General features: G+C 47.2%; 1 protein-coding gene across 1 annotated transcript in view; it reads left to right on the top strand.

The window, feature by feature from the left end:
- The window catches only part of LOC138364939 (uncharacterized), a 108643-nt gene extending 89842 nt beyond the window's left edge, over positions 1-18801 (top strand). Inside the window, exons 3-6 of the mRNA XM_069325021.1 lie at positions 5412-6113; positions 6555-6701; positions 11901-12080; positions 12197-18801. Of these exons, the coding sequence (XP_069181122.1) occupies positions 5412-6113; positions 6555-6701; positions 11901-12080; positions 12197-12709 (1542 nt within the window). The 3' untranslated portion in view covers positions 12710-18801. The remainder of the gene's footprint in view (positions 1-5411; positions 6114-6554; positions 6702-11900; positions 12081-12196) is intronic.
- Positions 18802-19610: the final 809 nt, after the last annotated feature.

Genomic DNA, 19610 nt, shown 5'->3' with positions numbered 1-19610 from the left:
GTTCAGCTTGTGACCACAGCATCGCCTAAAAATGTCAAAATAAATATGTAACTGCTATTATTTAGCGATGACAGTATTACAGATGACCCCTGGCTGTGATAAAAATGACCAGGATTGTGATAATAGCAGGATTGTTGTGATAATTAGCACTGTGAGAGGAGTAATGCTGAGGGACGGAGGGAGATACAGTAGCATCGTTTTCTGATTGTGTGGCCACCTGTTATTGTCTGCATTCACCATACCAGCTCAGTGGTTCTCTATGGTGAACACAAATGTAGATACTTATATATAATGTGTGTATATAGTGTAATAACACTGCAAACAGTATTGTTGTGAGAGAAATTTTAGTGCCCCTGACCTTGAATGAGTGAGGGAGGTAGCCGCCAGCTGTCTGTGTGTAGCAACGTCTCTTAGTGCCTGAACTAACTATACCAGCTTAGTTGTACAGTTGTGTTGAACAAAACTTGTAGATACTTATATATAACGTCTGTATATAGTGTAATAACACCACAAACGGTATTGTTGGGGGAGAAACTTTAGTGCGTCTGACCTTGAATGAGTGAGGGATGCAGCCGCCAGCTGACTTTGTGTAGCAACGTCTCTTAGTGCCTGAACTACCTATATCAGCTTAGTTGTACAGATGTGTTGAACAAAACATGTGATACTTATATATATAACGTCTGTATATAGTGAATAAATTAAAAAACAGGATGGTGGGAGGAGAAAGTGGGTGAGTGAGACGTTGTTGAGGGAATGGCAATGAGTAACTGGCTGGTGTGTGGCAGTCACTCCTCGTTGCTTTTCGACTCATAATACCAACTTAGTGGTTTGTTATGGTGAACAAAACATGCAGATACTTATATATAACCTATGTCTAAAGTGTAATAACAGTAAACCTGTTTGTTTATTGTTTTATGAACATAATAATTAAATCACTAATATGCACACCATACTTTTGAGTACTGTCTCCACTCGATCATCCGGACTATATGGGAAGGACCCCCAGCCGGATTATCACATTTTTCGGATAATGGTACTTTTTCACCTATGAGTCCAAAAGTGACCATTTCCAACTATTTTTATACTACAAACAACATAATTTGAATTGCCTTGCCACATACATTTATTAAATATTCAACTAGAAACCTCAGCTTACCTTGTTGGTGTTCATCTTCTTGATTGATGCCACACATCTTGAAGTTAAAAATTCTTAACAATTTACGTAACCTATACTAACACAACACTAAAATTAACACTTAAAATTACTGTACAGTTCATTAAGCTAAGTTAGTTTTGACTGCCAGCTGCTGAAGCCTCACTGGTTGAGGGCATTTGGGTTGCCTGTGAGGCCTCACTTGTTAAAGGCGCTTGCTTGCGCCTCACTTGTTGAAAGCGCTTGGCTTGCCTGTGGCGCGTCACTTGTTGAAAGCGCTTGGCTTGCCTGTAATGCCTCACTTGTTGAAGGCGCTTGGCTGCCTGTGACGCCTCACTGGTTGAACAACACGTAACTTGTCTAATTGCTAGGACAATCTTCTTCCTCTTAACACTTCCAGAACGATTGATGCTGCTACCAGACATATTCTTGGCCAAAAATGTTCAAAATTACTATGAAAATTAAGAAAGTTATTTAAAAAAATATTTCACTAATGGCACAACACTGTGAGGCCGCACTGGTTGAGGTGTATAACTGTGACTTGTCTTTTATTGTTAGGACAACTTTCTTCCTCTTAACACCTCCAGAACGATTGATGCTGCTACCAGACATAGTCTTGGCCAAAAATGTTCAAAGTTACTATGAAAATAAAAAAGTTATTTAAAAAAATATTTCACTAATGGCGCAGCACTGTGTATAACACGAGGGACGGACGCACATGGGTTGACCAGTGTTGGACGGGTCCACTTGGGATAGCGCGTTACGTAGGCCGCCAGGAGGAAAAAAATTCACAATATTTTTGAAGGAAACTTCAGCCTGTGCACAATGCTTTTAGGAAACTTATTTATTTGTTATTACATAATTACTAGTAGTTATTTCATTTGTTTTTGGCTATGATTAATTGTTCTAAAATTATTGGTAATTCCTGTACCCAGGTGGTCCCTCCTGACGCACCCCTCCCACCCTCCCAACACCACCCACCCACCCCACCCCCCTCCTCCACCATGCGTCTAGAGCCACAGACGGGATTAATACGGTATGGCCGTATTTTCATCCGGCCAAACCAGCTTTTATCCGGTTCCTGTGGCTATTTTGGCCGGATATTGAGATAACTTTATCCGTTCACGATTTTGGCCGTATAAGGGCGTTTTCCGGATGTTCGAATCCCGGATAAAAGCGGGGTTACAGTATAGCGATGATTCACCCCTTTTATTATATAAATCTATCACACTACACACTATTGAATAATATTACTGCAAAAAAAAAACGAAGAAAAAATCAATCAGAAACATTGAAATAATTAGGTAATATCTTTGTGGCAACTCTTGCCTGACAGCTCAGGTGACGCTGACCACCACTCACGACCGCTCTGTCAACGCCCACATTTTGCCAGACTTCCTCGGCCAATTGTGGCCAAAATATTGTCACCTACGATTTATTTTTTATTATTCCTGTGCTCAGGGAACACAAATTAACATTTTTAGAAGACAAAATTATTTTTTAGATTTTTTTGTGTGTAAATCTCCTGAGGACCTCTTAGCAGCTTAAGAAACATGGAGCAGCCTACCTGCCGAACACCGAACGAACCTTTTGCTATAAGACAAATGAAAAAGACATATTGAACACATTTGAAGAAAGAAAAATGCCATAAAGGTTTGTTCAGTGAATGTAAGGTAGGCTGCTCCATTATTTAAAACATCGAATATCATATTGATGTTTTTCGGTGGTAGAACGGATTAATTTGATTACCATTATTGTCAAAAGGGACATTTGTTTTGTGTGACGTACGTTTCACATGACGATCAGGTGCCGGAACGGATTAAATTCGTTATTCGAGGGGGCCTCGTAGCCTGGTGGATAGCGCGCAGGACTCGTAATTCTGTGGCGCGGGTTCGATTCCCGCACGAGGCAGAAACAAATAGGCAAAGTTTCTTTCACCCTGAATGCTGCGCACTTTTGTGTCAGTTACTCAAAACTTTATATGCATTCTTGCGCAGTTTAATGGTTAAAAAGCACAATGGATTCGTCAATCACCATCTTGTGAGCTGGTACATAGAAATCACTGTACTCTCCAACAAGTTCATTCAGGATGTGCCTCACCTTCCAAAGACTATCATCTTCAGTTTAATTTTCATTACTTGCAAAATGAAGACACATGAGGAGTATCGCAAATCTGTCTCGAGACATATATTTCCCGAACAATGGTGTTGGAACAGTCTGGTCTTTGCACCAATAATGTTCGAGTACATGTTTGACACAATGCTTCATCAACATACACAGTGCCAAAAACACATACATTTCACCTAAAGTTGTATCTTTCCATCGTTGTAATCGTGAAAAATCGGATAACTCCTCACGAATGAGATCAGCTGCATATTTGTTCATTTCCTAAACAATATGTTGCATGAGCGGCTCATCTAAATATGCAGTAAAGTAGTCCATTTCAAACATATCGTCACCTGTATCAGGGAAAAGGTCTGTAATCCCAACATCTGAATTGTCAAAAGCAGTAATTTCTTGAACAAAATCTGTCCCATCACTCTACACATACACACCTGGTGTCTTTCTAGAGGCAACAGCGGCACCACGGTGAGGAATCCATGGACCAGGAACTAAAGCCCGTCCAGAAACAGTACGGGTGGGAAGGGACGATGATGGAAAATTAGTTGATGTTGAGGGGCTTTGTTCGTCAGTGTCCCCATCTGGTGCCATGCGGTGCCGCATGGTTGGACTAGATGCTGCTGACACAACAAAATGTTGCTTGACAACACCACACACTCCACTGGCACCAGCGGCAGCAAAACTATTTTCTGATTCTAAATCACTAAAACCAGAAAATGATTCACCTCTCTCCGAATTGTCGACCAAAACATAAAAATCTGACAAAGTAACACATGAACTATGTGGATTGGCATGAAGTGGTGTCAATTGCGGGCGGGGAGGCATGGGTGAGGAGCTAGGCCTAGCCTTCGTGGCACCAGCGTGTTCACTCGGAGTAGTCAATATCAGGTTCATCACCATCCAGGAAAAAATTCTGATTAATTTCATCCTCAGTCAAAGGCCGCTATGTGCGCTTTACTGAGCGGGGTCGGTTGGTGGAATGTGATGCGCTCGCCATGGTCTCTGTCGGGCAACTGAGGCCTGCAGTCAATGGCGGCCTACGCTGGATATTTTCCCCAGGTGGTGTCTGTTTACATTCGGGGTCAGCTTGACTATAGCTGCTCCTATCCCTCATGGGGCATTTCAAATTGTTCGCTAGACCCTCAATCATATATGTATGAATTGAGCAGTTTTGGGAAAGTTACTACCATCGTATATGTATGTATGTATTGCGTAGTTTAAGGGTTAATCCTATGTTCCCGGGGCATTTTCCGCGACTCCGCCTCTTTCAGCAGATTGGGATGGTCTGGCACATGGCTGGTTTGGTCTACTCCTTTGCTCTTCGTGTCTGGTCTTTTTGGCGTGGGTGTATCACCACTTGTATGGTGATCAGGTGGGTTCATTGAAGGTGTCTCACCTGCGAGCTTCTTCTCGGACACAATATGAAGTTTCCTGGTGTTCTTTTCGCCATTTCCTCTCTCTTTGTAGGCTGTCTTCTATTTCTGTTCGAGTTGTTTTGTCCTTTCTTTCTTGGCTGCGCTGGTGGAGCCTCTCCAGCTTGTGTTTAGGGTCGATATCATTTCCGCCCCATTCTGCAAGCTTTCTCATGTATAGTTTCACCTCTGGCCAGCTCATGCGCTGCCGGAACCGTCTTGGTCCTTAGACTGGGTGCTCTCTTTTGCCCTCTTTTCCTCGGTTTGTGGTGGCCTCTTCAGTTCAAGATTGTTTTCCAAGGTTCTGTTTCTGTTGGCATTGGCCTCTGGGGGTCGGGTTGGTGAGCTTCATGCTCTCCTGCGCAGGGGTTTTGCTCTTTCAGTCTTGGTGGTCGGTTTGTTCAGTTGCAGCCGTCTATTTCTTTTCTGGTGGAGATTGAGACAGCGGCTTTCTGGAGGGGGTCCTTGGAACATTGATGCTTGGTTGATCAGGCTGGGAGTACATCATGTGTTGGGTCTGGTTGCGGATCTCCGCCATTATCTGCACACCTCGGCCTCAGTGGCCGGTTAGCAGTGCGAATTGAGAGTAGTGCAAATACCGAGGTTCCTCTGTACAAAGAAATTATGAAAATATTATGTAATTTTTTTCAGGAAATATTGTGCAGTACTATAATATTATTTTTTGTTGTAAATACATCTAGATTTACCAAATATTTTATCCACAGGATAACAAACCAGAGGAATGTTCAGTGTGTTTTAACGATTATGATGACAATCAGCTACGCCCTCGCACACTGCTATGCGGCCACACATTCTGCTCCCAGTGTATTGACAATGCTATCAAGAATGGTCAGCTGACCTGCCCCAGCTGCCGTGCCGAGCACGTTGCCACAGCTGCTACTCAGTTCCCAATTAACTATGCTGTGGAGGCTTTTGTTAGGAAACTCAAAAATATCCAGCTAACAACTGAGGAAGTAGTGCCAGCAAAACCTTATGAAGGTCCTGCCAGAGGCATCAGTAAGACATTACGTTCCCTGGTGCAGGAGCAGAAGAGCATCATCAGCAGCCTCATTATTAGCTGTGAAGAGGTACTGTCCCAGCTGGGGGAGTACCAGGGGCAGCTGGGGGACTGGAAGACTCACCACCTCCAGCTCCAGGACAGACTCTATGCTCTGGTAGAGCAGAACAAGTCAGCAATGAAGCTCTTGGAACTGGAGGATACCAGTGTGGTGGATATGACAATACAGGGAGAGGAAGGGAAGACTCGGCTGCAGGCCATGTTGGGAAGCCTCGACACAGTCAACACCCCACAGGAGGTTGGCACAACCATAGACACAGCTGGTGAGTGCAGCATGAAGGTTGAAGATTGGCTCCAGAAGTGCCAGGAACTCTTCCCAAATGTCAAGACTGTCCACACCTCAGTGAAGGTACGCTTCTGAAGGTCACATTGTTCTCACCCAACTGAGTGTAGTATTGCCTCTATATAAACACTTTTGACATGGAGACACATCAAGATCAGAGTTGACTTTATGTATAGGAAACGTTTTGCTCTAACACCTGAAACATTTTTATTAATAAAGTCAACTGTCATCTTGGTGTTTCTCTACACTGTGGTCAGTGTAGAGAAACATTTCTTATATTGTCAAATTACTTTACTCAATCTGATGCTTCATTATAGTCCAGTTACTTTACTCAGAGCCTGATGCTTCATTATAGTCCAGTTACTTTACTCAGAGCCTGATGCTTCATTATAGTCCAGTTACTTTACTCAGAGCCTGATGCTTCATTATAGTCCAGTTACTTTACTCAGAGCCTGATGCTTCATTATAGTCCAAGTTCCACATTAATGTTTGTGTTGGTAATGACAGGTGCAGGAGACCATCAGGGAGGCCCTGGAGATGATGACCACAGAGACAGGTGCCACAGCTGACCCCGTACACCTGGGAGACTCAGCCTCCAGCATCATGAATAAAGTTCAGGAAATCACTGGAGAGATCCCCCAGAAGCAATTAACAGTAAGTTTTTTATTTTCTCTCATAGGTCATATCACAAGATATTGAGTTGCGTTTTGAGGAGAGGAAGCCTGTTCTTAGGTTTATTGGGGTTGCCCAAGGTCAACTACTGACTTTCCTTAACATACAATCTAAAATAGTTGTCTAACTCGTGGATAAATATATTCTGGTAGGTGAACAGGCACATCAGGTGAAAGGAAACATGGGATCCATTTTTGGCCTGCATGGTGATTGAACCCGTGATCCTCTATTGAACCCGGGATCCTGGCCCCCTCACAGAGGCACAGAGAGCGGGTGACACTCCACCAACCTACCGGGAAAGCATCCAGGAAGACAGTGAACCAAAATAGACCACTGCTGGGTTCGAAGAGACTGAAGCCTTGAAATTGCCAACAAACTCCCAAACAATGACAGCACCAACCCCTTGCCAGTAGAGGGGGGCTGGAGCTACAGGTCCAGCACCAACCCCCTGCCAGTAGAGGGGGGCTGGAGCTACTGGTCCAGCACCAACCCCCTGCCAGTAGAGGGGGGCTGGAGCTACTGGTCCAGCACCAACCCCCTGCCAGTAGAGGGGGGGGGGCTGGAGCTACAGGTCCAGCACCAATCCCCTGCCAGTAGAGGGGGGGGGGGGCTGGAGCTACAGGTCCAGCACCAACCCCCTGCCAGTAGAGGGGGGCTGGAGCTACAGGTCCAGCACCAACCCCCTGCCAGTAGAGGGGGGCTGGAGCTACAGGTCCCGGACCAACCCCCTGCCAGTAGAGGGGGGTGGAGCTACAGGTTCAGCACCAACCCCCTTCCAGTAGAGGGGGGAGGCTGGAGCTACTGGTCCAGCACCAACCCCCCCTGCCAGTAGAGGGGAGGCTGGAGCTACAGGTTCAGCACCAAACCCCCCTGCCAGTAGAGGAGGGGCTGTAGGTATAGGTCCAGCACCAACCCCCTGCCAGCAGAAGGGGGCTGGAGCTACAGGTCCAGAACCAACCTCCTGCCAGTAGAGGGGGGGGGGGGGCTGGAGCTACAGATCCAACACCAACCCCTGCCAACTATTGGTCCAGCACCAACCCCTTGCCAGTGGAGTGGGACTGGAGCTACAGGTCCAACCCCAACCCCCTGCCAGTAGAGGGGGGAGCTGGAGTTACAGGTCCAGCACCAACCCCCTGCCAGGAGAGGGGGGCTGGAGCTACAGGTCCAGCATCAACCCCCTGCCAGTAGAGCGGGGCTGGACCTGCACGTCCAGCACCAACCCCCTGCCAGTAGGAGGAGGTTGGAGCTACAGGTCCAGCACCAACCCCCTGCCAGTAGAGGGGGTCTTGAGCTTCAGGTTCAGCACTAATCCCCTGCCAGTAGATGGGGGCTGCAGCTACAGGTGCAGCACCAACCCCCTGCCAGTAGAGGGGGGCTGGAGCTACAAGTCCAACACCAACCCCCTGCCAGTAGAGGGGGGCTGGAGCTACAGGTCTAGCACCCACCCCCTGCCAGCAGCAACCCGTTCTCGCAAATTTAATAAGTCAATATTGACTTATTAAATATGTGCATAGGTGACATACTTAACATAATAGTTTCCCTTGAAAAGCTTCATAGAAAACACCGACCTTACCTAACCTACTTAGTATGTTAAGATAAGCATCTTATAGCTTCGTAATTACAATTGTTACTTAACCTATATCTATAATAGGTTAAGTAACAATTGTAATTACGAAGCTATAAGATGCTTATTTTAACATACTAAGTAGGTTAGGTAAGGCTGGTGTTTTCTATAAAGCTTTTCAAGGGAAACTATTATGTTTAGTATGTCACTTATGCACGCAACTAATAAGTCAATATTGACTTATTAAATTTGCGAGAACGGGTTGCCAGCAGAGGGGGGCTGGAGCTACAGGATCAGCACCAATCCCCTGCCAGTAGAGGGGGGCAGGAGCTACAGGTCCAGCACCAACCCCCTGCCAGTAGAGGGGGCTGCAGCTACAGGTCCAGCACCAACCCCCTGCCAGTAGAGGGGGGGGCTGGAGCTACTGGTCCATCACCAACTCTCTGACAGTAGAGGGGGCTGGAGCTACAGGTCCAGCACCAACCCCCTGCCAGTAGAGGGGGGGCTGGAGCTACTGGTCTAGCACCAACCCGCTGAGAGTAGAGGGGGCTGGAGCAATTGGTCTAGCACCAACCCCTTGCCAGTAGAGGGGGACTGGAGCTACAGGTCCAACACCAACCCCCTGCCAGTAGAGGGGGGAGCTGGAGCTACAGGTCCAGCACCAACCCCCTGCCAGTAAAGGGGGAGGGGGGCTGGAGCTACTGGTCCAGCACCAACTCTCTGACAGTAGAGGGGGACTGGAGCTACAGGTCCAGCACCAACCCCCTGCCAGTAGAGGGGGTCTGGAGCTACAGGTTCAACACTAATCGCCTGCCAGTAGACGGGGGCTGGAGCTACAGGTCCAGCACCAACCCCCTGCCAGTAGAGGGTGGGCTGCAGCTATTAGTCCAGCATCAACCCCATGCCAGTAAAGGGAGGCTAGAGCAACAAGGCCAGCACCAACCCCATGCCAGTAGAGGGGGGCTGGAGCTACAGATCCTGCACCAACCCCCCCTGCCAGTAGAGGGGGGGCTGGAGCTACAGGTCCAACATCAAGCCCCTGCCAGTAGAGGAGTGCTGGCGCTACAAGTCCAGCACCGGCCCCCCTGCCAGTAGAGGGGGGCTGGAGCTACAGGTTCAGTACCAACACCCCCTGCCAGTAGAGGGGGGTTGGAGCTACAGGTCAAGTACCAACCCCCTGCCAGTAGAGGTGAGCTGGAGCTACATGTCCAGCACCAGCCCCCTGCTAGTAGAGGGGGCCTTAAGCTACAGGTCTGGCATCAACCTCCTGCCAGTAGAGGGAAGCTGGAGCTACAAGTCCACCACCAACCCCCTGCCAGTAGAGGGGAGGGGCTAGAGCTACAGGTCCAGCACCAAATCCCCTGCCAGTCGAGGGGAGCTGGAGCTGCAGGTCCAGCACCAACCACCAGCCATTAGAAGGGGGCAGGAGCTACAGGTCATTTGCTAACACCCTGTCAGTACATGGCGGAGCTAGAGCTACAGGTCCAGCACCAACCCCCAGCCAGTAGAGGGGGGCGGCAGCTACAGGTCCAGCACAAACCCCCTTGCCAGAAGAGGAGGGGCTGGAGCTACAGGTCCAGCATCAACCCCCTTGCCAGAAGAGGAGGGGCTGGAGCTACAGGTCCAGCACCAACCCCCTGCCAGTAGAGGGGGGGCTGGAGCTACAGGTCAATCGCCAACCCCCTGTCAGTAGAGGGGGGCTGGAGCTACAGGTCCAGCACCAACACCCTGCCAGTAGAGGAGGGGCTTGAGCTACAGGTCAATCGCCAACCCCCTGTCAGTAGAGGGGGGCTGGAGCTACAGGTCCAGAACCAACCCCCAGGCAGTAGAGGGGGGCTGGAGCTACAGGTCAAGCACCAACCCCCTGCCAGTAGAGGGGGTCTGAAGCTACAGGTCAATCGCCAACCCCCTGTCAGTAGAGGGGGGCTGGAGCTACAGGTCAATCGCCAACCCCCTGTCAGTAGAGGGGGGCTGGAGCTACAGGTCCAGAACCAACCCCCTGCTAGTAGAGGGGGCTGGAGCTGCAGGTCCAGAACCAACCCCCAGGCAGTAGAGGGGGGGCTGGAGCTACAGGTCAAGCGCCAACCCCCAGCCAGTGGAGGAGGGGCTGGAGCTACAGGTCCAGAACCAACCCCCAGGCAGTAGAGGGGGGCTGGAGCTACAGGTCTAGCACCAACACCCTGCCAGTAGAGGAGGGGCTGGAGCTACAGGTCAATCGCCAACCCCCTGTCAGTAGAGGGGGGCTGGAGCTACAGGTCCAGAACCAACCCCCAGGCAGTAGAGGGGGGCTGGATTTACAGGTCCAGCACCAACCCCCTGCTAGTAGAGGGGGGCTGGAGCTACAGGTTCATCACCAACCCCCCTGCCAGTAGAAGGGGGCGAAAGCTACAGGTCCAGCACAACCCCCTGCTAGTAGAGGGGGGCCGGAGCTTCAGATCCAGCACCAACCCCCCTGCCAGTAGAGGGGGACTGAAGCTACAGGTCCAGCACAAACCCCCTGCCAGTAGAGGGGGGAGCTGGAGCTACAGGTCCAGCACCAACCCCCTGCTAGTAGAGGGGGGCTGGAGCTACAGGTCCAGCACAACCCCCTGACAGTAGAGGGGGGCTGGAGCTACAGGTCCAGCACCAACCCCCTGCCAGTAGAGGGGGCTGGAGCTACAGGTCCAGCACCAACCCCCTGCTAGTAGAGGGGGGCTGGAGCTACAGGTCCAGCACCAACCTCTTGTCAGTAGAGGGGGGCTGGAGCTACAGGTTCATCACCAACCCCGCTGCCAGTAGAGGGGGGCTGGAGCTACAGGTCCAGAAGCAGCCTTCTGCCGGTCGGAGCCGGTCGGACGAGCGGACAGCACGCTGGACTTGTGATCCTGTGGTCCTGGGGTCGATCCAGGGCGCCGGCGAGAAACAATGGGCAAAGTTTCTTTCACCCTATGCCTCTGTTACCTAGCAGTAAAATAGGTACATGGGTGCTGGTCAGCTGTCATGGGCTGCTTCCTGGGGGTGGAGGCCTGGTCGAGGACCGGTTTGCTGGAACACTAAAAAGCCCCGAAATCATCTCAAGATAACCTCAAGATAACCTGCCAGTAGAGTGGGGCTGGAGCTACAGGTCCAGCACCAACCCCCTGCCAGTAGAGTGGGGGGGGGGGGCTGTAGATACAGGTCCATCACCAACCCCCTTCCAGTAGAGTGGGGGGGGGGGAGCTGGAGCTGCATGTCCAGCACCAACCCCCTGCCAGTAGGGGAGGGGGAGCTGGAGCTACAGGTCCAGCACCAACCCCCTGCCAGTAGAGGGGGGGCTGGAGCTACAGGTCCAGCATAATGGGGCTGTCACTGACCACAGGTGATAATGGGGCTGAAACTGACCACATTTGATAATGGGGCTGACACTGTCCTCAGGTGATAATGGGGCTGACACTGTCCACAGGTGATAATGGGGCTGACACTGTCCACAGGTGATAATGGGGATGACTCTGCCCACTGGTGATAATGGAGCTTACACTGTCCACAGGTGATAATGGGGCTGACACTGTTCACAGGTAATAATGGGGCAGACACTGACCACTGGTGATAATGGGGCTGACACTGACCACAGGTGATAATGGAGTTGTCACTGTCCACAGGTTGAGGACCTCCGCAGGATAAGGGAGCCCGTCAAGAGGCTGGTGGAGGCTGGCCGGGTGTTTGCCGTCCTGGAAGACCAAGATGGCTGCCGCTCCGCCAGGATAACTCTACAAGACGGACAGCTGTACCTCCACCCACTCCTGCGTCAGCCCACGCCCGCCAACGCTCACACCCTCCAGGTTACTTTATTACACCCACTAGTCTTACTGACATTACTGATTTACTGAGTTATCATATCTAATATGATAACATTTTGTTGTACAGTTATCAGCAAGATTTATTTCATTTTCTGCAGGAGAGTGAGGTTGTGGGCGTGCTGGAGCCCTCCTGCACCCTGGCGTTCCTTGACCTCGGGTGGGCGGGGTCAACAAGAGGGCGGGTCACAATCCGGCTGACCCCTGACACTCCGCTGGCCAGACAGTTTGTGTTGTTGTGTACGGGCCAGCGGGGCCACACCTACCGCAACACTAAACTGTTGCAGGTGTGGTACAAGGGTCAGTCGGATGAGAGGGTGGTGGGCGGAGACTACGAGAGTAATGATGGTAAGAGAGGAGCCCCACTGCTGCCTGACCTCGAGGGGCAGTACCGGAGGTCAGGCCGGGCAGGAGCTGTGCGGGCCAGGTGGGGGCCGGGGGATCCAAGGAGTGCCCAGTTCGTCATCACCACCAGGGACCTCCAGGATGGTTACCAGTTGCGAAATGTCTTCGGTGATGTGGTGAGCGGCCTGGATGTGGTGAGGGCAGCAATCAACCACAGTGACATTACGGAGGTGACTGTGGTGGACTGTGGTGTTGTGCTGCCACTCTAGTTCACTGTACCACCACCATCACTACTGTGGTGTTGTGCTGCCACTCTAGTTCACTGTACCACCACCATCACTACTGTGGTGTTGTGCTGCCACTCTAGTTCACTGTACCACCATCATCACTACTGTGGTGTTGTGCTGCCACTCTAGTTCACTGTACCACCACCATCACTACTGTGGTGTTGTGCTGCCACTCTAGTTCACTGTACCTTCACTATCAATACTGTGGTGTAGAGGTGCCACTTTAATTCACTGTACCACCACCATCACTACTGTGGTGTTTTGCTGCCACTCTAGTTCACTGTACCATCACTACTGTGGTGTTGTGCTGCCACTCTAGTTCACTGTACCATCACCGTCACTACTGTGGTGTTGTGCTGCCGCTCTAGTTCACTGTACCACCACCATAACTACTGTGGTGTTGTGCTGCCACTCTAGTTCACTGTACCATCACTACTGTGGTGTTGTGCTGCCACTCTAGTTCACTGTACCATCACTACTGTGGTGTTGTGCTGCCACTCTAGTTCACTGTACCACCACCATCACTACTGTGGTGTTGTACTGCCACTCTAGTTCACTGTACCACCACCATCACTACTGTGGTGTTGTGCTGCCACTCTAGTTCACTGTACCATCACTACTGTGTTGTTGTGCTACCACTCTAGTTCACTGTACCATCACCATCACTACTGAAGGGTTGTGCTGCCACTCTAGTTCACTGTACCACCACCATCACTACTGTGGTATTGTGCTACCACTCTAGTTCACTGTACCACCACCATCACTACTGTGGTGTTGTGTTGTCATTCTGCTTTACTGTACCACCACCATCACTACTGTGGTGTTGGGCTGCCAGTTCACTGTACCATCACCATCACGACTGTGGTGTTGTGCTTCCACTTTAGTTCACTGTACCATCACTACTGTGGTGTTGTGCTGCCACTCTAGTTCACTGTACCATCACCATCACTACTGTAGGGTTGTGTTGCCACTCTAGTTCACTGTACCATCACTACTGTGGTATTGTGCTGACACTCTAGTTCACTGTACCATCACCATCATTACTGTGGTGTTGTGCTGCCACTCTAGGTCACTGTACCTTCACTATACCTACTGTGGTGTTGTGCTGCCACTTTGCTTCACTGTACCATCACTACTGTGGTATTGTGCTGCTACTCTAGTTCACTGTACCATCACCATAACTAATGGGGTGTAGTGCTGCCACTCTAGTTCACTGAACCGTCACTATCACAACTGTGATTTAGTGCTGCCACTATAGTTCACTGTACCATCACTGTCACTACTGTGGTATTGTGCTGTCACTCTAGTTCACTGTACCATCACCATCACTACTGTGGTCTTGTGCTGCCACTCTAGTTCACTGTACCATCACCATCACTACTGTGGTCTTGTGCTGCCACTCTAGTTCACTGTACCACCACTATTACTACTGTGGTGTTGTGCTGCCACTCTAGTTCACTGTACCACCACCATCACTACTGTGGTGTTGTGCTGCCACTCTAGCTCACTGTACCACCACCATCACTATTGTGGTGTTGTGCTGCCACTCTAGTTCACTGTACCATCACTACTGTGGTATTGTGCTGCCACTCTAGTTCACTGTACCATCACCATCACTACTGTGGTGTTGTGCTGCCACTTTAGTTTGCTGTACCACCACCATCACTATCACTCGTGCATCACCATTGACTGCGTGTTATGATGCCAATGTAATTTAAGGACACACCTTTATCACTATATCATCATAACTTCACTATCTTTGGTATTTAACACTTTGGTATTTATACTTTGGTATCATATGCCTGACAAACATGGCTGTATCACCATCAATGCTATACCTTCTCAATACTGCAACCTATCATTGCTGTATCACTATAGCTTCACTATCACCTCTATATATCACCATCACCTCAGGACCCACATTTGGGGTCATATCACCTCATTCTGATATATTTCCTCCTTACATTTTCTGATATATCACTATCACTGTTACAGCACCACTACCTCACCATCACTGCTATATCACCATCACCACACCATCACTGTCATATCATCATCACCTCAGTATCACTGCTATATCACCACTATGCTATCACTGCTGTATCGCCTCACTATCACTGCTATATCACCCTACTAAGGTGCCGGTCGCCGAGCAGACAGCATGCTGGACTTGTGGTCCTGGGTTCGATCCCAGGCGCCGGCGAGAAACAATGGGCAGAGTTTCTTTCACCCTATGCCCCTGTTACCTAGCAGTAAAATAGGTACCTGGGTGTTAGTCAGCTGTCACGGGCTGCTTCCTGGGGGTGGAGGCCTGGTCGAGGACCGGGCCGCGGGGACACTAAAAAGCCCCGAAATTAACTCAAGATAACCTCACTATCACAGATATATTACCATCACCTCACTATCACCACCTCAATATCACTATCACACTATCTTTATTATATTACTATCACTGCTATATCACCATCACACAATCACTCAGGTGTGTTGTGGTATTACCATACTGGACCATGGTGTGTTGTGATATTACCATACTGGTCCATGGTGTGTTGTGATATTACCATACTGGTCCATGGTGTGTTGTGATATTACCATACTGGTCCATGGTGTGTTGTGATATTACCATACTGGTCCATGGTGTGTTGTGATATTACCATACTGGACCATGGTGTGTTGTGATATTACCATACTGGACCATGGTGTGTTGTGATATTACCATACTGGTCCATGGTGTGTTGTGATATTAACATACTGGTCCATGGTGTGTTGTGATATTACCATACTGGATCATGGTGTGTTGTGATATTACCATACTGGTCCATGGTGTGTTGTGATATTACCATACTGGACCATGGTGTGTTGTGATATTACCATACTGGTCCATGGTGTGTTGTGATATTAACATACTGGTCCATGGTGTGTTGTGATATTACCATACTGGATCATGGTGTGTTGTGATATTACCATACTGGTCCATGGTGTGTTGTGATATTACCATACTGGTCCATGGTGTGTTGTGATATTACCATACTGGACCATGGTGTGTTGTGATATTACCATACTGGACCATGGTGTGTTGTGATATTACCATACTGGTCCGTGGTGTGTTGTGATATTACCATACTGGTCCATGGTGTGTTGTGATATCACTATACTGGTCCATGATGTGTTGTGATATTACCATACTGGACCATGGTGTGTTGTGATATTACCATACTGGTCCATGGTGTGTTGTAATATTACCATACTGGTCCGTGGTGTGTTGTGATATTACCATATGGGTGTGAGGTGGTGTTATGACCACACATACACCAGTATGATCATACTGTAACTGGTGTATGATGTGATCAAACTGTATAGTGATGTCTTGGCTGATTAGCCTAGTATCACGAATATTAATTTATGTAGTTATTCTTTTTTCGACAACACACTGGTATTAAATACTGACTCCACTCGATCATCCGGACTATATAGGAAGGACCCCCAGCCGGATTATCACATTTTTCGGATAATGGTACTTTTTCACCTACGAGTCCAAAAGTGACCATTTCCAACTATTTTTATACTACAAACAACATAATTTGAATTGCCTTGCCACATACAATTATTAAATATTCAACTAGAAACCTCAACTTACCTTGTTGGTGTTCGTCTTCTTGATTGATGCCACACATCTTGAAGTTAAAAATTCTTAACAATTTATGTAACCTATACTAACACAACACTAAAATTAACACTTAAAATTACTGTACAGTTCATTAAGCTAAGTTAGTTTTGACTGCCAGCTGCTGAAGCCTCACTGGTTGAGGGCATTTGGGTTGCCTGTGAGGCCTCACTTGTTGAAGGCGCTTGCTTGCACCTCACTTGTTGAAGCACTTGCATGCCCTCACTTGTTGAAGGCGCTTGGCTTGCCTGTGACGCCTCACTTGTTAAAGGCGCTTGCTTGCGCCTCACTTGTTGAAAGCGCTTGGCTTGCCTGTGACGCCTCACTTGTTGAAGGCGCTTGGCTGCCTGTGACGCCTCACTGGTTGAACAACACGTAACTTGTCTTTAATTGCTAGGACAATCTTCTTCCTCTTAACACTTCCAGAACGATTGATGCTGCTACCAGACATATTCTTGGCCAAAAATGTCCAAAATTACTATGAAAATTAAGAAAGTTATTTAAAAAAATATTTCACTAATGGCGCAACACTGTGAGGCCGCACTGGTTGAGGTGTATAACTGACTTGTCTTTTATTGTTAGGACAACTTTCTTCCTCTTAACACCTCCAGAACGATTGATGCTGCTACCAGACATAGTCTTGGCCAAAAATGTTCAAAGTTACTATGAAAATAAAAAAGTTATTTAAAAAAATATTTCACTAATGGCGCAGCACTGTGTATAACACGAGGGACGGACGCACATGGGTTGACCAGTGTTGGACGGGTCCACTTGGGATAGCGCGTTACGTAGGCCGCCAGGAGGAAAAAAATTCACAATATTTTTGAAGGAAACTTCAGCCTGTGCACAATGCTTTTAGGAAACTTATTTATTTGTTATTACATAATTACTAGTAGTTATTTCATTTGTTTTTGCCTATGATTAACTGTTCTAAAATTATTGGTAATTCCTGTACCCAGGTGGTCCCTCCTGACGCACCCCTCCCACCCTCCCAACACCACCCACCCACCCCACCCCCCTCCTCCACCATGCGTCTAGAGCCACAGACGGGATTAATACGGTATGGCCGTATTTTCATCCAGCCAAACCAGCTTTTATCCGGTTCCTGTGGCCATTTTGGCCGGATATTGTGATAACTTTATCCGAACACGATTTTGGCCGTATAAGGGCGTTTTCCGGATGTTTGAATCCCGGATAATCGCGGGGTTACAGTATGTATTGCCAATGTATTCCCCATATATCTATGTATATTATATATCTGTACCATAAGTCCTTGCAATGTATTTGTGAAAATATATTAGAAGTCTAGTGAATAGCAGTAGCCTAATGTCATGTAACTTGAAAAACATCCGTATATGCTTATATTATGGAATGCTACATAATGCTGTATAGGAAATATTATGTGAACTATGATGGAGAATGTATAAATTAAGGTCTCGGATGTAGTACTGTCCTGTATACTGTGTAATTTCCCTTTCATTATTGTTCATTACATTGTCCTCTAACATTAAATTAGATTTTGGCATTGTGAGATGTATACCACATAGACATGGTTTTGATACACATGAATATATATGTACTTTATATTGAATTCATGTATATTTATGTATAATGGCTGGCTGACAGACGTCTTGAAATCCTCCCTTAACCCCTCCTCCCCTCTCCCGCCAGTGTTACCATGTCTTGCCAATATGAATTCTTTGTTCACATATTTTTATATCATGATATAATCTTTAATGTACTGAATTATTGATATGTAAGGTTCTGTATTATAGCCTTTTTTTTGTTGATATATGATTTACAAGTTCTTGATCGAGATATGTCTGTATATGAGCTCGAGATATTTGAAAGATAGGAGTCAGCTGACTCATAGAGGTGGATACAGTGTCGCTCCCGGCCAGCATGGCTCTGGGCGGTCACTCTTTGATTTTCTCAGTCGAGCGCATGTGTTGCCGCTACGGTCCGGGTTTTGTGACCTTATTTGTGTCATTTGACTGCTAGGATATTTGTCATGTTGCAGTAATGTATACCATGGATCAATTCTACCATTGTGCATCCTTTATACCAGGTGGTAGGTGCTGTTATATATCTTAGTGAGGTGGGCACCTGAGGATCTTAAGTGATGCCATTGTGCTGTATATGATACTGATTCCTCATACCTCATTTGTTAATGGTTGTGACACCACCACCACCCTGTATTGGTATTAGCAGCATAATAGGCGCTAGTGTCCCACTGCGCCACGATAGAGCCTGGCGTCAGCTAGTGCTGATTGTATGCAGTTTTGAGACCTGTTGATGATCATGCCCAGCTTTGAGAAGCTGGATAAATCATTGAGTGTGAGTTTATAGATTGTATTCTTTTTCATGTTATGTTCATTTATGTTAATGCCCAGTAAACTGGTATATTTTTTGTTAGCCTTTCATTCCCCTAGACACTTATTGATATTTGGCCAGGCTATGTTTTCCATTGATGCTGTAGGTTACTCCCCCTTAGCATATCATAGTGAGGTGAGATATATATATATATATATATATATATATATATATATATATATATATATATATATATATATATATATATATATATATATATGTCGTACCTAGTAGCCAGAACACACTTCTCAGCCTACTATGCAAGGCCCGATTTGCCTAATAAGCCAAGTTTTCAAGAAATAATTGTTTTTCGACTACCTAACCTACCTAACCTAACCTAACTTTTTCGGCTACCTAACCGAACCTAGCCTATAGAGATAGGTTAGGTAGGGTTGGTTAGGTTCGGACAAATATCTACGTTAATTTTAATTCCAATAACAAAAAATTGACCTCATACATAATGAAATGGGTAGCTTTATCATTTCATAAGAAAAAAATTAGAGAAAATCTATTAATTCAGGAAAACTTGGCTTATTAAGCAAATCGGGTCTTGCATAGTAGGCTGAGAAGTGCGTTCTGGCTACTAGGTACGACATATATATATATATATATATATATATATATATATATATATATATATATATATATATATATATATATATATATATATATATTATTAAATATGACTGAAAAAGTAAGATTAATAAGTCTAACACGAATTTTCTCAATCTTTCGTACATTTCTTTTCACTGTTAGAGGTAAATCAAAAATCAATTCTCCAAAATTCATTTTTTTTTCTAGTCTGACGCGACACGAGCGCGTTTCGTAAAACTTATTACATTTTCA

The sequence above is a fragment of the Procambarus clarkii genome, chromosome 15, assembly GCF_040958095.1.
Source record: "Procambarus clarkii isolate CNS0578487 chromosome 15, FALCON_Pclarkii_2.0, whole genome shotgun sequence".
Lineage (NCBI taxonomy): Eukaryota > Metazoa > Arthropoda > Malacostraca > Decapoda > Cambaridae > Procambarus > Procambarus clarkii.
The sequence above is the reverse complement of the archived record's forward strand: the minus strand, read 5'-3'. Positions and strand labels throughout refer to the sequence as shown.